Source organism: Phoenix dactylifera, chromosome 11 (genome assembly GCF_051530095.1).
Source record: "Phoenix dactylifera cultivar Ajwa chromosome 11, Ajwa_hap1_PhDact_Kaust_v1.1, whole genome shotgun sequence".
Lineage (NCBI taxonomy): Eukaryota > Viridiplantae > Streptophyta > Magnoliopsida > Arecales > Arecaceae > Phoenix > Phoenix dactylifera.
Genome location: NC_143200.1, coordinates 28,265,876 through 28,283,653, shown reverse-complemented (window position 1 = coordinate 28,283,653; position 17,778 = coordinate 28,265,876). Strand labels below are relative to the sequence as shown.

General features: G+C 39.7%; 2 protein-coding genes and 1 pseudogene across 3 annotated transcripts; 2 read left to right on the top strand and 1 right to left on the bottom strand.

Moving 5' to 3' along the window:
• Positions 1-28: 28 nt before the first annotated feature.
• LOC103710439 (uncharacterized) lies at positions 29-2,526 on the bottom strand. The gene is made up of 4 exons (XM_008796141.5): positions 1,630-2,526; positions 929-999; positions 580-805; positions 29-488 (listed from the first exon to the last, which is right to left on the bottom strand). Exons 1-4 carry the CDS (start codon positions 1,759-1,761, stop codon positions 306-308), a joined length of 612 nt encoding a protein of 203 aa, XP_008794363.1. The 5' UTR covers positions 1,762-2,526; the 3' UTR covers positions 29-305.
• A 3,637-nt stretch (positions 2,527-6,163) lies between these two features.
• Positions 6,164-10,589, top strand: LOC103710438 (uncharacterized; annotated as a pseudogene). Its single transcript, XR_016397857.1, has 3 exons — positions 6,164-6,353; positions 9,101-9,675; positions 10,156-10,589. The product of XR_016397857.1 is annotated as an uncharacterized LOC103710438 (transcript).
• A 5,921-nt stretch (positions 10,590-16,510) lies between these two features.
• ENODL13 (early nodulin-like protein 13) lies at positions 16,511-17,491 on the top strand. Its single transcript, XM_008796137.6, has 2 exons — positions 16,511-16,872; positions 16,959-17,491. The coding sequence occupies exons 1-2, from the start codon at positions 16,692-16,694 to the stop codon at positions 17,324-17,326; spliced, it is 549 nt and encodes a 182-aa protein (XP_008794359.1). The 5' UTR covers positions 16,511-16,691; the 3' UTR covers positions 17,327-17,491.
• Positions 17,492-17,778: the final 287 nt, after the last annotated feature.

The window sequence follows — 17,778 nt, the reverse complement described above, 5'->3', positions numbered from 1 at the left end:
TCTCTTCACCACAAACCAACAAAAAGGATGCTTAATCCAACAAAATATCTTAATCCAACAAACAACTGCCAAATTCTCCTGCTTTAAAACATGTAATAAGATGGTAAACAATAATTGATTCTGCAAAAACTATACAATTAAGATGTATTTGTCAATAAAAGGGCGCTAGCATTTCCACAACTCTATTACTTTGAGTTGTTGCTTTACAGACCAATACAATTTCATAGAAAAAGGTAATCCTTGAGAGAGGAAAGATGGGAACGGCACAAGAACTTCCTTCCTCGCCCATGATATAGCAGAGAATCTCAAACCCTAAGAGCTACCTGATCTTGCCATGAAATTTTCCTCTTACCCACCCTGTTTGAATTGTTCTCAACACCTCCACAAATTGGTAACTTAAGATCATCATCCGCTCTCCCACACCATTTAAGTTTCTCCATCTTCAGGGGCTCTGACCTCCCATGAAACTCCTCCATTTCTTCACCATTCTGCAATTAACAAGAAGAAAAAAAAACTCAATTAACAAACCTTCGTTGGTGTATCCATGCAAGCTCCTAATAGAAGGACCTGACCAATTACCGGCAAAGAGATTTGATTCAAATCTATCACAGCAGAAGTGCTTGGAGCTGAAGATTCCATTGCTCTTTGATTCCTATGTTTTGTGGGTACTTCACTTCGAACAACCGCATTCGGCGGTCGACAGAGACGAACAGATGCTTGCATTTTGCGGGTTTGTTTCTTGAGTCTGTATGGGGTGGCCTGAGATTGGGTTTCTAATAAACTCTTGTATTTTCTCCGCAAGAATCTAAAATGTCAGATTATAAATTTTAGAAGTTAAAGCTTCGAAAGAACAAAAGATATAATGAGGAAATCAGGAAGCAGATAAATGTGTGCAGAGAAAAATATGAGAGGAGGAAAGAGGTAATACTTGACTGCAGCAAAGAGCCCGAGTTTCTTCTGTTTTATCTGCTGCAATTTCTTCTTCTTTGCTTCAGTTTCCTGTGAAAACAAGTTACAGTTACTTTGTGAGCAAAAACAAAAACAAAAAAATAAAGCAACCAAATTATTAAGGGATCTTATAAATTAAGAAAATTACAAACTTTTACATGGAGATAGGAAAGAAAATAAAAATAAAAAGATTGGTTTTTTATATAGAAAAAAAAACTTTTACTGCTAAAGGGAAAGAGGAAAAGAAAGTAGGGAACAAATTCTAATTAAGAAAACCAAAAAGAAAATCCAGCCAATTAAAATTAGGAACAGAAGATCAAACAAACCCTCGCATACACGAAAGAATCATAAAACCCTAGATCTCTCGATCTAGGCGACCAGGACCCGCGAAATCAACAAAAACAAGGGGAAAACAGCCCCAGATCCCCAAAAATCAAGAAAAAAATAAAGAAAAAAAAACAGCCCCTATTGAAAGAGAAACCCTAGACCCGTAAAATCAAAGAGAATAATAAGAGAACGAACCAAAAAATAAACCCCAAAATCACGGAACAAAATAAACCCCGAACCTCCAAAATCAAGAAAACCAGGACAAATTCCAAACGAAAAAAAAAACCGCATCTTGGCAACGGAAAACGCTCAATACCCAAAGATCTCATCAATCCCACATGGAAAAGATCTCACCTTTACCAACTCCTCATAGTCCTGCAAGAGCCCCTCGTACCTGAACCGCGCCCTGGCCTCCTCCCCAGCGGTCATGTACGACGAAGACGATGGAGACGACTCCATGGGAGGAACCCTTCTCACCTTCCTCATTATCTTCTCCTCACCCCCCCTTCCCTCCGAACCCGAACAGAGGAAGGAAGAAGAATAAAAGAAAAGAGGAAAAGACTACTATAAGAGGTGATGGAGAAGAGAACGCCAGTAAGAGGTCATAAAGATATGGATGGAGAGAGAGAGAGAGAGATAAGAGATAATGGAGAAATAAAGGTTGGTAGAGAGAGAGAGAGAGAGAGAGAGAGAGAGAGGAAAGGTTCCTTCCCCTTGTTTTCTCTTTCTCTCTCTCTGTAGAAGGTCTGACCAAGATAAAACCCGAGAGAGGCCCATATAAATCGGGAATTGGAGAGCAAAGGAGAGAGCTTTTTTTCGCTTTGATGGAGGTGTAGATTTTCTGGCCTTGCAGAGGGGCATTTCTGGCATTGCCTGGGGGCCGCTCTCTCTCTCTCTCTATTCTTGTTTTCTGGAGGAGGGGAGGTTTGGTTGGAAGATACACCCTTGAAGACACCCATCCTTTCCTTCCTCTCTTCTCTCTCTTTCACCCCCCACCTTTTGTTTTGTTTCTCCCCCCTCAAATAGATTTTGGTCCACTTGGGCTATCACAAAGAAACTACAAAGACAAGGTCTCCTTGGCATTGAGGGTGAGGGCTGGGGGATTGGAGTTTCTCTCCTTAATAAATATTCTCTCTTCTCCCTTTCCTTGGTTCCTTCTCTACCCCAGGTATTGGTTGGGATGAGCCAACAAGAGAAGGGGATAGATGGATGGGAATAAAAAGGAAGGGATGAATGGATGGGATGCTTCTTTCTCTGAAGTTGCAGCTGTTTTCCTGGCACCTTATAGACCCCCTGAGATGGTGTGGATGGAACTTTTTTTATTATTTAGCCCATCCACTATAATTACTAAAATACCCTTTCCTTGGTTGCATTTTTAGGATCTCCTTCTTCTTGTCAAAATTCCCCCCTTTCTTTCACCTTGAAACAGTCCACTTATTAAGCCAATCAATATAAACTGTTGTTGTATCCAAAAAACAAAAAAACAAAAAACAAAAACAACAGTCCACTTGATAATTTCTCAAAATAAAAAATGAAACATTTTGCTTGAAGATTTCCTAATCATAATTAATTAGCACTATTAATTAGGAGAGAATTTAGAGAGGAACAGTGACACTGCCACCAGCAAGCCAGTCCCCACACAAACTGAAGGAAGGAGGAAAAAAAAAATTAAAGCTGTCCTTTATTTCCACAACCAATAGGGGTGTTTTAGGAAATTTATTCTCAACAGTGAGAAGTGGAGACTGTAGGGGCTGTGCGAGTAGCTTCTGTGTCAACCTAATTTAGAGCTTGGGCTGCGTAAAGCTGCCATGGATTTTTGATTCACTGTTAAAATACAAGTTATACCAGCACCTGTCAGTGACCGGCCACCATTTGCTTGAATTAATCATAATCTTTTCGTTTTATATTTAGCCCAATAGAGCAGAAGGTAGGTTGGAATTTGGGACCATCGGACCCTGTTGCTCGAACAAAAGTCATGTGAGCCGGGCACCAGAGAGAAAAAAATATGGGGCTTGTGAGCGTCTTGCGTTCTGATGCGGTCCTTTTGGTCGGAGGCCGGAGGAGAGAGAGAGAGAGGGGAAAGATGTGAAGAGGGAAGATGGGTATTTTAAAGTGGGAAGCATTTGTTCCTTAAATGGGACCGCCAGGGATGCCTTCCCCCAGCCTGTTCAAACCAAAAGTTGAAAGTCGGCAACTCTGGTCCCGAATAGAGAGGCTAATCCTGCCCCGTACGCCGAAGCCGGTTTACTACCCTCAGGGGTCGTTCTCGGGGAAACCTCCAGCGGAGGGGTCCATGAGATCCGCCATTAGGGGGTGGTGCTCGCCTCGCCGCTTGGATCCGGAGAGGATCCAATGCCTTGGCCGACCAAGCTGCCAATTCAAAATTTCATTAGAAGAATTGCTATAGTTTCGAACGTTGCAAAATGGTTACAGCTTGTTCTGCACGCGAAGCAGTTATTGCATATTCGACTACTATAGACCTTTTCGATGATGACCCTATGCCTCCATCTCTATAAATATTGGAACCCAAGAGATCTCCGATTGTGCTCACCCTACTTTACTCATTGCTCTTCATTGTTCTCAAACATTCTTAATTGGCTTAAGCATCCAAAGTTCCCTCTTCTAGCTCCAAAACACATCAATCTGAGCAAAATCAATCATTCGCCATTCATCAGCGCATCAATCTGGCACATATAATGCAGGTGATAAATAAATAATCCTTTAATGAATGCTCCAACGATCACATCTAATCCCGCATGTGAGAGATAAATTGGACGGTATCTGATTATTTTATTAGATTGTCAGCGATCATGTTTTTGTGTCGTCTTAACAAAATCTAAATAAGAAGTCAAATATAATGCCAAGACGCGTTAATCAAATCCAGATTGACATGGACACTAATCTTAAAGGGGCATGACTTGACTGGCGGCCAACCCTGATGAACTCCTGCGACCTAAACATTTTAGGTTAAGGTTTAATCTGGCTGCACCTGCTTCGCGCGATCATAAATCAAGATCGTTGCTGCAATAAAGTTGTCTCTTGATTACTTGCTCATGCAAAGTGAATAGTCCCATGGATGGTCCCCAAGCATCTTGTGATGTGATGTACTGCCATTTTCACCTGGCAAAAATATAACTTTCTGATGAACAAGAGTATTTTCTTGGTTGCAACCTAAAATAGAACTTTAAGATTCCTATACTCATTGGTGGATTTTGGTGACCTTTCAATCGCTGCACAGCTATCTGAGGTACCCTCCATCAGAGGTGCAGTTTCCAAAGTTATCTATTCACTTATGCAGCTTTCTTGATTGTCTTTACATCAGAAAAATTAGATTAATTTAGTTCTTTTTTATATATACCGTATCAGCAATAATCTCATTTATTTCAAAGGAGAGAGAGAATTTGCCTTCTTGTATTTTTAGACCTAGAATTCGAACTATATTACCGATAATAATAGAAACTGAACATTATAGTAAGAAAAATTTTAATTTAGAGAAAAAAGAAGCGGTAGAAATTGAAATAGAAATATCATTTGATTCATCGATTTAAAAAAGAAAAAAAAATTCCATCGTTGAGCGAAAAAAAAAATCATAATTTTTCGTACAACCTGCCATGGAAGCTTCTAAGTCATCCAATGAACCATGAATTCACCCTGGCTGCAGGAAAAGCTATCAAACAAAGACTTCATAGCATACTAATGGTTCTCTCGTACCTACAACTTTTGCATCGAGTGCTTGAGAGACACAAGATAGAACAAAATGCGCACTCAAACTTCTCATAATTCTGTCACAAAAGCCTCCATTCTTAACATTTGTGCAGCCCACTTGGGTTATGGTGCACCTGCGTGATGATGCGCTGTGACATAACAAAAGCAGGAATGAGCCTACAAAATATCACGAGTCAAGCATCCAATAAAAACAAAAAGGTTGAAATCAATTTCTCAACTAATCCAGCACAAAACCATGATAACAATAGAGACGTTGGAGGAGGACATCATTAAATTTTACAGTTGCACATTTAAATATATCAGCAAATTGCCCAGTCCAGCAAGGAGAAAAGGTCAAATATCTGAGAAAACCACATTATTTGTCGTAAAGACCATTCCCACCAAAAGAGACGAAATTGCACCACAAATGCAATAGGACTCCATCATGCCATCTTGAGAAGCCAATCAGCTAGCAAAATATCTAGATGTTGTTTGAAGAGCAAATAATCAATGTGGGACTAAACACACGTATATACAGATCTTAACATACTCTTTTTATTTAAACTTTGATATCCTTATCGGACTAAAGATCTAAATTTATTTAAATCTACAATCGATCTATGGTCAGTCTTAATAAATTCGTGCTGTAATATCTTCTAATCTACATGAACTGAGCCAGATTCATTCTGATATCATTTATAACAATTTAAAATCTCATCCAAAAAAAACTAGCCGGAAAGTATTTTTTTGAATTTTTTAGTCTTGTATAAGTATTTAAAAATATTTCAATAAATAACCGATATAGAGCTAAACACATGCTTGCATGGCCCTCGTATCTAAGTACAAGTGAAAATTATATTGAAGTTCCAAACAGACTTCTTTCTCTAATTATCTCCATAATCTCTGCTCTTTTAAATCTAAAGACATGTAAAAGAAAAAAACGAAATGTGAACCATATTAACATGTATTGGGTTCATTCTCTTTTTTTTCTTAGTATTTCTCCATGATCCTAGACCCATCTCACATCTACCCTTTACGAAGCGGTTTGATCGGACCGGAACGAATGCTCCTCACCCGGTCCGACTGGAAAACTCCAGAACCTTCTGGCTCCTCGCCCGCGCTCTCCTTTTCTTTCCCGCCACCAACCGATGGCCGCAATCCTTAGGAATCCGGCTCTCCTCCTTCCGTTGCCGGGGCCGGCCGCGCAGCTCGCGAGACTCCGAGGAGCCTTGCGACCTAAGGCTCGCGAGGCCTCTTCGGCTAAAGCTACCCTCTTTCCCCGAAAGGCCTCTCCGCTTCCCAAGATTTCTACCCTTCCCTGCTGCCAATGGGGAGACAACGGAGGCCAATGCGGTCGAAGAAACGCGTCCAAGGTATCTCTTTTTAGTCTTATCTTTAATTGTATTGGTTGGAAATTCGTAAGTGTTTTTACTGGGGTTTATTATCCCAAATCATGATTTGTGGGTTTTGGTGGGATTTCTAGCTTTATGTCAATGAATCTGCTTCTTTATATTTCGGTCTTAAGTTATAGTTCTATATATATATACACACACACATATATATATCTTCGCCTGCATCAAGTGTTTGGTTATATGTTTGTGTGGGTTTGCGATCAGTATGTGTTTATGTGTTAGAACTTTTTCCCTTCGTGATAGGATGTTCTAGATTCATATATGATGTTATGTCCTTTTAGCTCTTAAAAGGCTTGGATTATATGGTTAGAATATGTTACATGCTTATTAATGCATGGATTTTTTTGTTAGATCATCTATTTCAGTTGACAAAAACACTGCCATCTTTGGCTAGCGAACTTCATTTCTCTAGATTAAAGAGAGTAAAAGGGGAACCAAGGGGATGTATTTATTAAAGATGGGATTGTTCATAAGGAGAGGGAGGGCAGATGTGAGTGGAAGGAAGAGATTGGAAAAAGGCGGGTGGCCACTTGTGGTCCCTAACTTGTGAAAGGTTTCGCAGCTGGCATCGCATGACCGAAGTCTAGAGGCTTTCTAAGTATGTACAATAAGATAAATGAATATCTATTTCACAAAGTTTGCTTCTTTTCGACTTGTTTTGCATCATTACTTAAAGGATAGGCTGTGGTAGGGTCTGGCATTGACAGTGGTATGCCATAACCATGGTATGCAGACGACCTGAATACCCACTTTTGTTATGTTGTTGGTCATTGGGAGATAACTTCTTGCAGTGTGGCTGGACGTTGACATCTGGTGACAATTTTCTGACTTTGTGGATTTGAAGAGGTAGCCACATTGATGAGTAGTGGATTTGGGATATTCATCACTGTGGCTCAAGAAGAACATCTGCTTGCTTTAACAATAATCCAGTTGGAGTAAGCACCATAGATCTCGTAGGATTCAATGTACCACGCTAGTGGGAATGTGATGTTGATGGTTTATGATACAAGAATGGTGACATCAGTGCACCAATAGTCATGGTAAAGTTTGTGGTCTAACTAGCATCAGCACTAAAGTTTATGCCTATGGTTTTGATGAATTTTTGAACCATGATGATGTGGTATCCTAGCTTGCTGGTGAAGAATGGCCCCATGCTCATGTTGGTCCTATATGGAGGGGATGGAGAGGGAAAGAAGGTGGGTAAGTGGAAAATCGATAATTCTCTCTTTCCTTGTAATTGTTTGGATTTCTGCTTTTAGGTTGCAGACAATTTGGTGTACCGAGCTCTTGATTGTTTTCATTTGTCTCTTTATCTCTTTGTTCTCCCCCTTTCTCAGTGCTCTCTTTTGTCCTTCCTCAGGGTTCCTTGTTTTCCTCCTTAGTGCTCTTATGGAAAATTATGTTGCATCTAGCAGAAGTGTATCATGAAGTCTAGTCTGGGTTTATTTAAATAGGCAGACCGATGTAGGTGGGTCAGATCATTGGCTGAACAACAAATGCTTACCAAGGGCCTATTTGGTTGTGTGTAATTGAACCTATTGCAATTAAGACCTGGGCATTGATCAAACTGGGATGGTTTCAGACTAGGCCTAAGCTTGATAGCAAGGGCTTATACAGCTTGACTTCTGGCCTAGGTTCTTCAGCCTGAGCCTATATCTCACCCATTAATACCTAAGGCCTGGAGAAACCTGTTTCCACTGAGCAGACATAGTTGTCAGGCATCTGATTATCCCCCTCATGAAACTGTGACATGCTGTACTGAGCAGGCATTGGACTCTGATGTTGGCTGATGTTTGAAAATTAGATACTTCATCAGTTCCTTGGGTAGTTGTTTCTTTTCTTAGGGTCCCCAATAGGGGTCTGTTTCTTGTTTGTCGGAAATTATCTTGTTCTTTTAAAGAGGTAAGGTTTTTTTCCCTCTCTTGTGGGCTGTTTGGATTCTGAACACGTCCATGAATAATCTGTTAACAGATGGATCTTATGGTTGCAAGCAGGCAATTAAGAGAAGAAGTCGGGTGATCTTTGATTCCCAAATTGCTCTTTCTTTTTTGTGGCTAGAACCAAATCCCCCCTATTTTCTTTTTCTTTTTTTTGTGTGTGTGTGTGTGTTGGGGGAGGGGGGGGGGGGGGGAGTTTAATCACCTTTTTAGTGGATTATGTTATCCAAAACTATCAGGATTCTATAGATTGAGGGGCTTAGCAAAGTCTCCAACTTCTCCTTTCGATCTCGTAAAAGAAAATTTAATCAGGTGATAAGTTATCACACCAACAAGTAATTCAGGCACCCCTACTATTCCTCAATGTATCCTTCTTTATATCTGAATATTTAGTACCCACATGAAAAAGAAATGTTGAATCTTGAAGAGTGATGCATGTTATGATGATATTGAGTATGCATAAGGTATTTTGTTGCTCACATTGTAGTGCAACATTGGTTTCTTAGTTCTAGATTTTGTTATACAATCAATTCTTTTTCTTTCATCAATTTTCTTTTTATGCATAGATCTTTAGATATCATAGTATCTCCAACATCTTCTCAAAAAAAATAAAGAAGATTAAGGAGATTGAAAATCCTTTTAATATTTTGAAAACTTTCTTGGTGAAAAGAACCTGAGGATGAGATCTTTGGTTATGGTGGTGAGTACTTATGCTTCTACCACTATTTCACTTGAAAGTATAGCTTCTACATTTTGCTCTTCGTGTCTCAGAAAATCAAGAATACATTCCTCTGCTCAAACTAAAAAGGAAAAAGACTTCGTCACAGGCAGATTTAGATGATGAAATCCTTGAAGAGGATGGTGCAAATGATGGCAGCTTTGTTGATACGGAAGAAAAGGTTGCTTCTGCTGTCATGGTATCACTGCAATCATATAAAGAAGCTTTGGCTAATAATGATCCATCAAAAGTTGCTGAGGTAGAGGCCTTTCTCCAGTTAATTGAAGCAGAGAAGAATTATCTTGCAGCCAAAGTTGTTACTTTGACTGGAGAGTTGTCAAAAGAACAGGACCGCATTCTTAGGATCCGTGCGGACTTTGATAATTTTAGGAAAAGGATGGGGAGAAAAAATCTTTCTCTGATGACAAATTTGCAAGGAGAAGTTATAGAGAGCTTGTTGCCTGTTTTAGACGAATTTGAAAGTGCTAAAGCTGAGATAAAGGTGGATTCTGAAGGAGAAGAGAAAATAAACAACAGTTATCAGAGCATCTATAAACGGTTTCTGGAGATTTTGAATTCGTTAGGTGTTGAAGTTGTGGAAACTGTTGGCAATCCATATGATCATTCGGTAAGTTATCTTTTTTCATCATGTTGAGGTATGCTCCTTTTGTACCTGCTGCCTGTTATAAAGCTTCAGAAGTTTCATTTCATGCCTAATCTGTGAATACACCTGCATGTATTCAAACTGCTGGTTTTGCTCGGTTTTAACCAGCATGCCCTATCACATGCATATGCTGCAAGAATTTAAGGTTAAAAAAAAAAATCTTGAGATTTATGAACATTTTGACCGACTCTCAACCCCACATCAGCTCTATCTATGTTGTTGCCAAATTGGTGATTGTCGCATTATTGGCTTAACCATTTATCTCGAGGGCATAGGTTACATGCTAAAGATGCTAATTCAAACAGAATCATGCAAATGGCTCATTTTACTTATGCTGCTGATTTAACAAATATATATACATGGACACACGCAGGCACAATCTCTACATTTCTTATCCATCAATATTGTTACTCTTCCTTTCCAACCTTTATTTTGTTGTAAAAGCTCCATGAGTTAATAATGCTTGAGGAATCAACGGAGTTTGAAGAAGGCATTATAATTCAAGAAGTTCAGAAGGGTTACAAACTTGGGGAAAGGCTCTTGCGTCCATCGATGGTGAAGGTATCTGTAGGACCAGGCCCTGCAAAGCCTGGAAGATAGAGGCTCACCAGCAGATGAAGACAGTGCAGAAGCAAGTCAAGAAAGCTGTGAGGAAGGTGGAGATTCTAATTAGTATGTATAATTGATTTCTTTAGTTCATGAATCAATTTTGTAAGCCCTCTTGTGGCTTTAGAAATTCTGAAGCTTTTGACATATTGCTGCAATATACTTGCAACGTTCTCAGTAGTGCAACTACTGTTCTTGAAAGAGAGACCCCCACTGTCACTGTTACGAGGAAACTTGAGATTTGGATGTAGTGCTTTATTTTTTATTTTTTGGTACAATGTATGCTTAGTCAGCCAGCCAATGCTATATTGGCTACTTTTTCAATATATCAATATGGGTGTTTTTTTTTTTTATTCAAGCTCTTCTGACGTCTCCGTCAGATTGAGAATTCAAATTCATTCAAATCTAATTACAAATACCACGATCGACCTGTAGCTCTTTTTTTACATAGATTATGGATTGGATGCACTCTTGATACTATTTATAACGATATAGAATTTTTTCTAAAATACTAATATAAAAAAATATTATTTAATTTTTTTGATTTTATATAAATATTTAATATTTATTTAAAAAATAGTTAATATGGAACTAAATATACGTCAGTGCCACATCATTATTAGAATACATGTTCGTGCGTGCATTAGGTCAATCTTGCATAATATAATTTCTGACGGACTTCATAATTATGGATGAGTGATATGATAAATATTATTCTGTTTTTGGCTGTTGCACTCCATTTGCATATCCAGGAAATTAAATTTTTTATCTAAATTGGAGACGGATGTGGAAAATCCCACGGAGGGGTAGACCAAGGAGAAGACTGAAGGGAGATCATCTGGTCTCTTCGAATCAAGAATCCCACGGAGCCTTCATGCACTCGGTCTTCTTCTCTTTCTTCTTCTTCTTCTTATTCTTGGCTTTTTTTTCCTTCTTCTCTCTTCTTTTTCTTGCTTTTCTTTTTCCCCAAATTGCGAAACTGGCACTGGTTTTAGGTTTATGTGGAGAGGCTGGGATGATTCCGGGATGAGGGTTTTGCTGCATTGCAAAGTGGAAGACGGTATTTCTAGCGGCAAGGTGATCGTGGATGCTCTGCTGCTATTCTGCAGGCAGCGGATGCAGCCGCCTAGGCTTACAGTTTCAGATAGTTGAAGACTTACAACATAATGCTGGATTAACTGGTGAATCTGAGCCTCCTCCTTCCCTTCTTTGCTTTTACAATTTCTATTTTATCGCACAAAGATTTTTTTTTTTGAATAATTTCTTCGGATGATTTATATCTGTGGTTCCTTAGGAATTCATACGATTTGCAAGATGGTGAAAGATTAGGGTAGGGATCTTGTACTGATGGTCCCTAGGGTTTTGAGAAAATTCTCAATTTTTTTCTTTTTGGTTGTAGATTAGGAATGGTTTGGTGGGGATTAGGGTTTACTACAATTCTTAAAGGTTTTGAATCTACTCCCTTCCAGCCAGATATTCCCAAGGTTTTGGTCTTGCAGGGATTCCTTTTTCCTCCCTTGCTGTCTATTCTCTTCCTTCTTTTTTCGAGCAATAATAAGACAAAATTCAACTTGAAAAATCTCCAATACTATCCTCCAGTCCAAAGTCTGTTCTCTAGCTGCTCTTCTAATATTGCTAGTTGCGGAGGGTTTTTGACAATTCCAATTTCTTTAGCCTCTTTTACCAGGTGATGCACGAGCATAGAAATTTCGCTGGAGCTGATATTAATTAAGGTTATCCACTTTGACTTTCCCTTGATAATGCTCTTAATCTTGTTAATAAATTAATACAATCTGTAAACTCTTTGTGCCGCTGCTTTATCTGCTTTTGTTTTGTTTAGTTTTCCTACTTATCCCTGCAGAGGTAGTAGTGGTAATTTGTTTTGCTTATATGCTTTTATGCTTCAGACACCTCAATCATATTTCATATTGCTGTCAAATGGTGTACAACGGCTACTGCAAAAATTTCTATACAACCTGTTCGGATTTTATGTGTATTCTGTCCATTACAACTGTCACGCCCCCGCCTCTGCGAGGCACGTGAGGCACCTACTGCCCACGTGGGGGCCACATGAGGGGGGAACACGGGGCTCCCCTGCCAGATATTGTCCGGTTCTGAGGCTTCACGCAAGCGTCCTTCACCCCTCCCCGGTTTTGTTTTCCATCCAAAACGCGTCTGCAGGATTTGGAGACACCCGCCTCATATGCCCAGGCTCTGGAACGAGTCTTTCCGATGTGGGACTATTGGGCCTCACACCCTTCCCACCATCGGACAAGAGTCGTCCTCGGCTCTGATACCAAATGTCACGCCCCCGCCTCTGGGAGGCACGTGAGGCACCTAGTGCCCACGTGGGAGCCACATGAGGGGGGAACACGGGGCTCCCCTGCCAGATATTGTCCGGTTCTGGGGCTTCACGCAAGCGTCCTTCACCCCTCCCCGGTTTTATTTTCCACCCAAAACGCGTCTGCAGGATTTGGAGACACCCGCCTCATATGCCCAGGCTCTGGAACGAGTCTTTCCGATGTGGGACTATTGGGCCTCACAACAACCATCCATTATATTCTTTGCTCATAAACATGTTAGTATTGCTTCCCTAGAGGATCAGATTATTAAATCATTTATTTCTCTTGAAATCCGTTTAATTCTTCTTTCTACACGTCTTTTTTTAGGAGGTCGACACTCATTATGTGGCATAGGTGTTACATCACGTACTAAACTTAATAGTATATCACTTCTACGAATGGCTCGTAATGCTGCATCTTTTCCGAGACCAGGACCTTTTATCAAGGTTTACAAGATTTTTTGATCATACATAAGTATCAATCGACAATAATTTGTAGCTTTTTACTAACTTAAGGAATTTCTGGACCTAGAAATTTATTTCATACAATTGAACCGTTTCAAACTGTTTCTTTTTAAGAACCAAAAAAACTTGTGCCAGTGTGGGTAGTTGCCACGTATTTATTAGTCATTCCAACCAAAAATATATTTTTTTATCCCTTTGAATTTGAGAATTACTTCTTATCCCTATATTTTGCAATATTATTTGCAGAAGAGTTGGGGGGAAGCGGAATAAAATGTAAACATTGTATTATTTGAATTTGGAAGGTTTGTTGTTCTACAGGCTACTTCTGCAGCCAATTGGAGACCGGACGAGATTTCTGGTAGATGGGACCAACTAAGCCTTTCCTCTTTTTCAACTCCGTAGGTCATTTTTTTTCTCATACTTGATATTGTTTACTTTGATAGTGATGTAGTTGATTGCGCTCATGCGAGAGCAGTGTGAGCAGCCGATGTACCAAAAAATAAAAAAAAATTGATATTGTTTACTTTGTTTGTTAAGCATTAAAATTTCTTTTCCATCAACAACTTATGAATATCTATATGCCAAGGCCATCTCCTCCAGCATCTTATAGGAGCATCTGTTCTATGATGGTCATGATGGTAGTCATGTGAAAGTCATTCCCCTTTCCTAAAATGATTCCCTTTTTATTTACATATGGCTTTTTCTTTATTGTGGAGGTGGAGGGTGGTATGTATTTCTTTATTTTTTTTCTTCTTCATCAAAAACCAGTGATGATTTGCCCAGGAGGGGTTGGGTTAGTTGGTTCTGTTATATTTTCGGATGCTCGATCAACTTCTGTTATCATTCTTTCCCTCATATGGATGAGGTGAAAATGAGATTGAGAGGGTGATTTGCCCACAGATGTGCAGTCTGTATGTTATACTCCTCACCAAAACCAAAACTAACAACAATAACTTTCATATTTCTTAATTCATAATCTAGAGATGTATGGTTACATGGAATTTTTAATTATGTCCATATATGTATACACGTATCCATAATTAATGCCATGTTATTTCATTCTGATTGTTTTTTGGGGCAAACTCATATTATATTTGGATGTTATTAGTGTTCTCATTTTTTATAGCTTATTATTTTTGCCAATTAACTCTCTAAGTTGATTATACATGAAGTATTTTGCTCTAGATCAAATGATTGTATGTTGTATCGATATGCCAAAATGTGCAGTATCGTTTCTTTTTTCAGGTTGAGGATGGTGAGAGGCACCATGGAGGTTTTGGTTAAAAAAGAAGAAGAAAAAAAATGAGAAAAACATTGATTTCTTGGGGAGACATTGGGCTACATCAATCAATAAGAGCAACATGCTAAGGAATTGCTTTTGTGGTAGCTCGTACAGATCTAGATGTAACATGATAATAAAGTCTATGGAATTAGGACTCCTCTTAATGGATGTGAATCATAGCAACGAGTAAATGGCCTGTGAACTAGTTGAAGGTGGAGACTAGTTCCATAGAACAACTAATATGATGTATATTTTTCATTAGGTGGACAAAAATATATTTAAATTTATTTTTTATTGGCTTATATAAATTTAATTGATGTTATGTTAATGAAAAAGGTGGGACACATTAACGGTCTCATTAAGGTTGACCCATTAATTGGTCCACCTATCATTGCTCTACATCAAGAGCTCGAAAAAGAAATTGATCTAGGTTAAAAGTATAATGTAAAATTATTTATCTTTGTAAAAGTATGCACAACAAAGATGAGTAACGGGCAAAACAATGTTTTTTTTATGATGAAAAGGGAGGTTTACCCATCCACTTTTCTAGATGAGAAAGGAGAAAGAGGAGAACATTTGCAATCGAATAGTTTACAAGCGGATCTTGTTGAGCCGTTGCTGAGCTTGCATGACCATTTCCAGACCCAAAGGAATAACGAGTGTTTGACCAAGTGTAAGACCCCGAGGCTCAAGGATGGATAATCTCTACTTGAAAGGAATCGTTTCTCTTGGAACCCTTCGGTCTACGTCTGCCAAGGTTCGAGACTTGTTTTGTGTGACTGCAGTCCAGGCTTATGAGCCAGCTCCTTCATTATTTATGGACGCGAGGGCTTTAAGGGGTTGATATTTGCTTTCGTTGGCAGCATCAAGCTTTCAAAGAGGTGACTACACTATTCCAGCGTTCCTGGAGCAATTCCTTTCTTTCCACAAGCACCATATTACTGTAGATGCTATGCTGTCCCATAATACCTTTGGAATGCTTCAAGAAAGCTGACCTCTCCATATTGCTGTATAGAGATCCTGCACCGAGCTTGGAAGCAAGGGAATTGATATTCCTTGAGAAATGAGGTGCTAAACTATTTGCGAATAGCAACAAGTTAGGAAAAGATGTTCGAATATTGTGTTCGTCCTCGCCTCATAGGAGCATGCAAAAGGTGGTGCAAGAAATTTTCCTTTCCTCAGGTTCCCTGCTGTGAGGACTTTACAATTGAATACAGCCAGACCTTGATCTTCTCTAGGAGTGGCAACTTCCAGTTGAGTTTCAATGGACAATAATGGTACTATAGCCAACGTTTCATGCTCCTCTTATTATATTATATGCGCACACACTAGAGGGTGCAAATGGCTGAGTATGTGCGCTGGTATCGGTTTAACAGGCACCACTACTACTATTTTATTGTTGAATTTAAATATCTACTAGTTGAAAAGGATTTTTTTTTACTCAATATATGATCTAGAAGATGTAGTTTACTCCATGAATAGTAGTTGTGTAAATGAGGATTTTTGTGCTTATAATAGTTGTCTTTTCCTCCCTTTTTTTTTTTGAGAACTAGCATGGGAGAAATCCTAGCAAAAATTAAGGTAATATTTTTCTCTAATCCAGGTGTTTGGTACCAAACCTTAAAAATTTTACCAATGACACTAGCTAGCACCCTCATAATGGCTTGATAATGATTATAGTAGCCATAATTTAATTCCTAAAATACTTATGTCAAGGCTTCATTACACAAATAATAGTTTCTATTTTGGTTGTCAATTGATGGATTCATTGTAATGTAGCATTGGAAAGGAAAGAAAAAAAATCCAAATAAGGCAATAAGAAAAATCCAAATAACAAAATAATGGTGACATATGAGTATTTCTTGAACAAGCGTTGCGAACGACTGCTTAATTCTTGTTTAATTTGATTATTGTGCATAATTGTAGAATTATCTGGCTAAAAAAATATTTGGCAGTTGCTGAATCCGCATAAAATATACTATGCGAGCGTGGGCAGCAAAGCACTGTCCGTTGTTTTTGTTGTTCGTATGTCGAGGTTCCCGACCGTTGTGGCCCCGACAAAAAGAAAAAAAAAAAAACCGAGCCCTATAGGTGAATGGGCTCGAGCCCTACCCAGCCTTTCCCAACGGCTAGTTTCCTCCTTCACGCAATATAAAATAGAGCCCAATTCCCTTGGTCTCTCCCCAACTTCAACAAGCCACACGAAGTCCCTCAACTTAGCTCCATCTTCCTCCTTTTGCTGCTGCTACGGCTACTACTACTGCTCTCTTCTCTCAGTTCGCATACATGGCTTCGCCGTTGCTCTCTTCCCTCGTGTTCCTCGTCCTTCTTCTCATCGTGGGAAGCTCTGAAGCTAAAGACTTCTTGGTTGGAGGTAACACCGAAGCATGGAAAATCCCCTCGTCTCCATCAGAAACCCTCAATCAGTGGGCGGAGGCGAACCGCTTTCTGGTCGGGGATTCGCTTGGTAAGTTTCAACCCTCTCCTCTCCTCTCCTCTCTTCTATCAAAGTTTCGAGACGCAAGCTAACATTTTTGGCTCTTCCTGACCCAGTTTGGAAGTATGATGGCAAGAAGGATTCGGTGCTGGAGGTGACGAGGGAGGGCTACCTGAGCTGCACCACTTCAAGCCCGATCGCCGAGCACAAGGATGGGAGCACGGTGGTGAAGCTCCCCCGTTCAGGGCCGTACTATTTCATCAGTGGAGCAGAGGGGGCCTGTGAGAAGGGGGAGAAGCTGATCGTCGTTGTGATATCAGAGAGGCTCCACCGGTACCGTGGGATCTCCCCTGCACCTTCCCCCTTGGAGTACGATGGTCCTGCAATGGCTCCGGTGAGCAGCGGCCAGAAGTTGGCAGGGGGGATTACAGGGGGCTTGGTGGGTGTTCTGGCTGTCATCGGAATGGTGGCGAGGATTCTTTGAGGCGTCGTATTATGAGTTTTGGTTATTCTTTTGAGGAGGAAGAGGATTGGATTTTTTCGTGTTGTTCATAGAGCTTTCTGGTTTCATCTTCTTTCCTATGTGATACATAGCCGAGAATGCTTATGACATTGCTTCTGCTGATATGAATTCAATTTATTCTTTGAACGTTTATTGTGTTGAGTATTGCGTCCATATATTTTCCCAACTTGTTCTGTTCATGAAGAGGGCCCTGTGCTTCATCTAATGTTTGAGCACAAAAGGTAGGGGCATTTTCTATCTATCCATCTCACGAGAAAAACAAGGAATAAGCACAAAATAAAGGAATCAGAATACAACAAGAATACTGAAAACAAGAAACAAAACAAGTCGATCTCTCTCTCTCGGTGGGTGAGTGGTTGTGGAGAATAAAAAAAAAAAAGCTTCATGGGTATTTAGGCTACCAAGTTATAATT

Coding starts and splice junctions, on each gene's coding strand:
- LOC103710439 (XM_008796141.5), bottom strand. CDS start 1,761: ATGAGGAAGGTGAGAAGGGTTCCTCCCATGGAGTCGTCTCCATCGTCT. Junction 1,000..1,629: donor ACTATGAGGAGTTGGTAAAG/GTGAGATCTTTT, acceptor TTGTTTTCACAG/GAAACTGAAGCAAAGAAGAA. Junction 489..579: donor TGAATCAAATCTCTTTGCCG/GTAATTGGTCAG, acceptor TGTTAATTGCAG/AATGGTGAAGAAATGGAGGA.
- ENODL13 (XM_008796137.6), top strand. CDS start 16,692: ATGGCTTCGCCGTTGCTCTCTTCCCTCGTGTTCCTCGTCCTTCTTCTC. Junction 16,873..16,958: donor TCTGGTCGGGGATTCGCTTG/GTAAGTTTCAAC, acceptor TTCCTGACCCAG/TTTGGAAGTATGATGGCAAG.